This window comes from Juglans regia, chromosome 7 (assembly GCF_001411555.2).
Source record: "Juglans regia cultivar Chandler chromosome 7, Walnut 2.0, whole genome shotgun sequence".
NCBI classification, from domain to species: domain Eukaryota; kingdom Viridiplantae; phylum Streptophyta; class Magnoliopsida; order Fagales; family Juglandaceae; genus Juglans; species Juglans regia.
The window spans coordinates 21,794,698-21,800,356 of NC_049907.1; the positions used below are offsets into that span (position 1 = coordinate 21,794,698).

General features: G+C 36.5%; 1 protein-coding gene across 2 annotated transcripts; it reads right to left on the bottom strand.

Annotated features, from left to right (window-relative positions):
• Positions 1-228: 228 nt before the first annotated feature.
• Positions 229-5,438, bottom strand: LOC109008439 (Werner Syndrome-like exonuclease). Of its 2 annotated transcripts, none has more exons than XM_018988521.2 (6): positions 5,124-5,438; positions 4,794-4,973; positions 2,099-2,229; positions 1,790-1,951; positions 579-686; positions 229-497 (listed from the first exon to the last, which is right to left on the bottom strand). In XM_018988521.2, exons 1-6 carry the CDS (start codon positions 5,335-5,337, stop codon positions 417-419), a joined length of 876 nt encoding a protein of 291 aa, XP_018844066.1. In that variant the 5' UTR covers positions 5,338-5,438; the 3' UTR covers positions 229-416. The 2 variants fall into 2 exon arrangements, with proteins under 2 accessions (XP_018844066.1, XP_035547336.1); XM_035691443.1 differs by lacking the exon at positions 229-497 and adding an exon at positions 861-938 and having other exon boundaries at positions 616-686.
• Between the last annotated feature and the right edge of the window lie 221 nt (positions 5,439-5,659).

The window sequence follows — 5,659 nt, forward strand, 5'->3', positions numbered from 1 at the left end:
ATATTAACAGAGGCCTTGTGATTTTTCTCTTTTCTTTTTTCATTCTCAATGCTCTCTCGGATGGAATTTTTTTACATTAATGTATAATAAATAGGAGCAAACTAATGTTCATATGACAGTGTAGCTGGATTGGGTCCAAATTCAATTAATGGTTGTTCTCAAGTTGTACTGCATTGTTTTTACTTGGTAATAAATAAACACACGAAGAGAATTATATTACAAGGAAAATGATCATGAAATTGTTGCATGAATTACTTGATCCTCATATCCAGATAACAATTTGAAGCATCCAAGGCAACAAACGCCTGAAACAAACACGACTGCTCCGACAAGAATGGTAAAAGATTAATATAATGATGTCGTTTTGTATGTTTGTGCTCAACAAAACTCCCATCTGATATAAACGGCAAATATCATTATGATTTCACGCCTTCCAACTCCTCAATTCCTTTGTCAGCAGCAACTTCTTCTTCCGAATTGGGCAGGCCTTTCAAGACCTGAATAAAGATAAATTATGGAGCAAAGGTAAGAGTTTTCTTTATTTGAACAAGAAGACGAAGGTGATGATTACTACTGACCTGATAGAGATACCAAGAAGCAAAAGCATCTGTGGCAGCATACTCTAATTGCTCATTCGATAGAATTTTCTCCCAATTTCCCAGCCTAATTTTGTTGGGCTTACGAAGCTGCAAATTTCTGAAACTACAATGAGATCCAATCCAAGCTGTTTACCTCTATGTGCAAAGCAGGATACGATGCTAATATACAGTGAAGTGGCTAAGGAACTTTTTTTTTTTTGTGTAAACAAATCAAAATGGATTTCTATACTATTAATGGTCAAATTACAGAGAGAAACTAACCATCCCGAACCCTCCGTTCAGCTAAGAAGAAGATATACAACTCGTATAATACGAGTACATGATCCATGTCAGCCTTAACTGCAGTCCTAGGTTACAATACCAGCAACTTCAATGTGGTGGACATAAATTTAAACTATACTGCTGCATTGCTACTAGAAATACTCACATCCAGGCTAAAAAAGTTATTTACTACTAGACAGAAAATAATCAGTAGTGGATGTGATCTGCAGTGAATTTTTTGCATGAACTCTACCTGAAGTCGTCCATGATTTTGTGTTTTTTTTTTTTTTTTTCAATCTTCTATTTTTTATGTCTAGAGGCCTACAGGTAAAAAGTTCCTCCCAGGCATATGTGGTTTTCTTAATGAAACTTGTTAGTAAGTGTTAGTGTATATTACTTCAAAAGGTTGGCTCACAGAAATTTACACATCAGCCTTAATCATGCTCCTAGGTTCTAATACTACCAACTTTAATGTAGTGGACATAAATTTGTAATGAACTGCAGCATTGAAACTAGCAGATTCTCACACATCCAGCCTACAAACTTTTTCCCAAAACTCAGAATATAATCAGTAGAAGATATGATCAACCAGTGAAATCTTTGCAAGAACTATACCTGAAAGTCCTCCGTGATTGTTTTTATTCTTTGTTTTTGGGGGTCTTGAGTCCCTTACTGACAATTTGTTAGGAAGAGTTGGTGAATATTGCATCAAAAAGTTGTTGGCTAGTAGAAGATAGAAATTTACATGTGTTAATTAGAACAGAAACCATTCTTAATAGTGTGAATAGGTCTTCTAAGAGAAATACTAGTGGATATGGTGTAATTTCCATCCATCTGGTTCAGCAACTTATTGAGATTCCAAGAGAGTAATAAATATAAGCAATCAAGAATAGCAGATGGCACAGAATCAGAGAGAACAGAAGGATGACCTCTTTGGATATAAGCATCTTGGTTAGGGATGCAAGACCCCATTTCTGGGAATGTCCACCAAGCTTTTGCTTTGCTAGACAACAAAGATCCTCCACAGCTTTTATGGATATACAATAATCTTTAAAAATCTTGGCAGCATCGCTACCAATGCCAATTCCAACCTGTGCACGTACCAAAAATTATTTTGTCCTAGGAAGCGAATGTAATCCAGTTTTATAAAACAAATAGAAGAAGAAGACCATATATATTCATGAGGCAAATGCATGACATTTTTTTGTTAGAGTTTAGATATGTTAAAAATTACAAACCTTCAAGAGCGTAGGATCCTCAAGCAGAAATTGCAAACTTTGAGGAATCCCAGAATGAAAAATATGCATCACATGGCAATGACTAGTGTCCCCACATATCTGCATAACTGCAGCCTTCCTAGCCGCGACACCTGCAGAGTCTAAGGTTTAAAGAAATGACCGAGCAAAAATATTCTATGCTAATAATTTAATGCAGCCCCCCCCCCCCCAAAAAAAAAACCCCTTGCTTGTTCAATTGAATTGAATCTCACATAAAATTGGGTTCATTCGAGAAGTCTGAGATGGGCAAAGTCAGGAACATTAGAAGGCTGGCAAGTATTTTGGGCTGAAAGGTTGCTTCTTTGCCAATGAAATACTTGGGTCTCCCACTTGGGGCTTCCTTCAAGGCTAAGGCTAATTGGGATAGGGCTGTGGAGAAAATTGAGAGGAGATTGGCTGGCTGGAAAAGGTTGTATCTGTCAAAGGAGGAAGAGCCACTCTTATTAAGAGTACACTCTCTAATCTTCCCACCTACTATTTTATCCCTTTTTCCTTTGCCAGCAAGTGTGGCTAATTGAATTGAGCAGATTTTTCAAGCTTTTTTGTGGGGAGGAGTTGGAGAGGAGACTAAGGGTATGTTTGGGTAATGAGATGAAAAATTCTCAAAACTTCTCACAATTTCCTTCCCAAACATCACTTAAACACACAACACTTTTCAATTTCAAATCTTCACATTTTTCATCTAATCATTTACCTAATCTTTACAACCTTTACAAACTTCAAAACAAAACACAAAAATCAAAACAACTTTTTCAAACTTCAAAACAAAAATTGAATTAAAAAATTATATTCAAATAGTTTTTTAACTTTATAATATTTCTATTCAATTTTTTCTCTCCCTTTCCAAAACCCAATAAAACATCTTAACTCAAACCATTTCATCATTATTCACAAACCATTTCACTACTATTCACAGAATTCTAAGATACTCCAAGTGTCCAAACAAGCCCTAAGTTCCACCTCCTTAAATGGAATAAAGTATGTACACCAATATCTAGTGGAGGGTTGGGAATTCGAAATATGAGGATTTTTAATAAGACACTCTTGGGAAATGGTTATGGAGGTACCATTAGGAAGGGGAGTCTTTATGGAAGATTATTATTGATATGAAGTATGGGAGTTTGCGAGGGGGTTGATGTTCAAATGAAGTAAGAAGTGCGTATGGCGTAGGTTTGTGGAAGAACATTAGAAATGGAAGGGAGGCCTTTGTTCGATTTATTAGTTTTACGATTGGCAATGGATCCAAGATCAGATTTTGGCATGACTTTTGGTGCGGTGACTCAGCTCTTAAGACCATGTTTCCTTCCCTCTTTTGATTGGCTCTTGATCAGGAGGCTTCGGTGTCTAAGTTATTGGATTGTTCTAGCGGTTCCCCACTATGGAATGTTTGTTTTATTAGAGCTGTAAATGATTGAAAATTTGAAGCTATTTCTGATTTTCTCAATTTATTGTATACTGCATATTGACAATAATGTAGTGGAAAGGATGCTTTGAATGAATACTAGGAGTAGGAAGTTTACAGGATGATCTTTGTACAAGGCTTTGTCCAGTCATATTATACTTCATTCCCTTGGAAGTGTATTTGGAAATTTAAGGTGCTGCCTAAGATTACTTTCTTTGGTTGGACTGCATCTCAAGGGAAAATTTTGACTATGGAAAACGTGAGAAAGAGGGGTCTCGTTGTAATGGATTAGTGTTATATGTGTAAGAGGAGTGGGGAGTCGGTGGATCATATTTTACTTCACTGTGAGGTCGCAAGGATGTTATGGGAGAGATCTTTAATAGAATGGGTATTGTTTGGGTGAAGCCCATCACCCAAGAGGTTGGTTGATTTTTTTGCTTGTTGGTAATGGCGTAAGGCTAACTCACTAAATGCGGATGTTTGGAAAATGATTTCTCTCTGTATCATGTGGTGCTTATGGCTTGAAATGAATGGTTGGAGTTTTGAAAATAAGAAGCGTTCTCTAGATGAGCTTGGAAGTTTCATTTTCCATACTTTATTTCTTTGGGCTTCATCTTGTGTTTTTAATGGAGCTTGCTTTAATGAGTTTCTTGTACCTCTCTAGCTCCTGATTTTTGTAACTAGGTGTTGCTGTTTGTATACCTCTTGTGTACTTGGGCTATGCCTATTTACTCTCAATAAAATGTTATTATACTTGCAAGAAATTAAAATTAAAATTGGGTTCATTATTCTGTCTGCCCGGGTGCTAGACCAAGGATTGGAAATGGGTACCAAAACTAACGATAAGACCCAACTCCGACTCTTGGCGGACATGTAAGAACTTACTCCAGCATACCAAGAATGATAGTATTATAAACAACGAGAAATCAACAGTTGCGTAAGTAGGACTGCAAAAAACATACAAGAGGAAGTACTATCTCCATTCCATTCCCAATATTAATCCTTTCCCACTATCCAAACTAAGTCCTCGTAATTTTTTACCAACTCCACTGAGCTTCAGAAGTAATTAAACTCATTGAGGGTACAGAAAGGTATTAAATTCAAATTATCAATATTAAACAGCATTACTGATTACTCCTTAATAGATATAGACCTTGTATAGTTGTATGGTTAGTTCCAGCGCCCAAAATCAGACAGCCTTCCGTAAAATTAGCAATGATTCGTCTACCTTTAATGGATATGCACCGAACTGACCTTTTTTAAAAGTGGGTCGCCACTCGATATCAAGTCCAAGAACGACTTGACCCGATTCTCTTTTCTCCAATTCGAGATTCTTCAAAAGCTCCTTTGCAGCTTTTTCTACCTCTATGGATGTCTGGCTGTACAAAATGCGACCCCCAAACTTCATCACTGGGTATCTCATCCCCGTATTCGCTACCTCAGAAAACAAAATCAAGCAAATATTCAAACATCGTATCTTTTACCTCCTACCGCAACTTTCCCAAAAATCAAACAATAAACGGAAAAGTAAATAAGTGAATAAATAAAGAATAAATATGCATTGTAGATATGATTTATGAATACCCTGACAAGGGGACAGAAGTGGATTTGGATGTTGGAGGGCGAGAAGGGAACTCGGCAATTGGCGCAAAGTTTTGGGGGGGTCTGATTCTTCGGGGTCGTTTCGCGCGTCAGGGCTAGATCGTCGTTTCTTGCTGAGAGAGGAGGAAGGAGCGGATTGGATGGCGGCGTCGATAGCTTGGATATCTTCGTCGGTCAAGGGTTGATCCCACTCCATATTCTTGCCGCTCTCTTTTTCTGTTCTCGGCGTGAAACCTGAGAGCGGGAAGTGTAAGGACCGAGGAGGGTCAGGTTCAACATAGTCCCACAAAAATTTAAAAAAAAAAAACAAAGAAGTAGTAGACATTACTCATATTAGATTCAAGAAAGAATTTATAGAGAATGTAAAAAAAATATATATATATATTTTATAAAATTAAATTTATAAATTGATATAATTTTATTAAATTTATTAAATTTATTTTACAATAATAATAATAATTTTACAGTCTAACACGTATATATATCAGTTTATAAATTTATTTTTATAAAAAATTTTA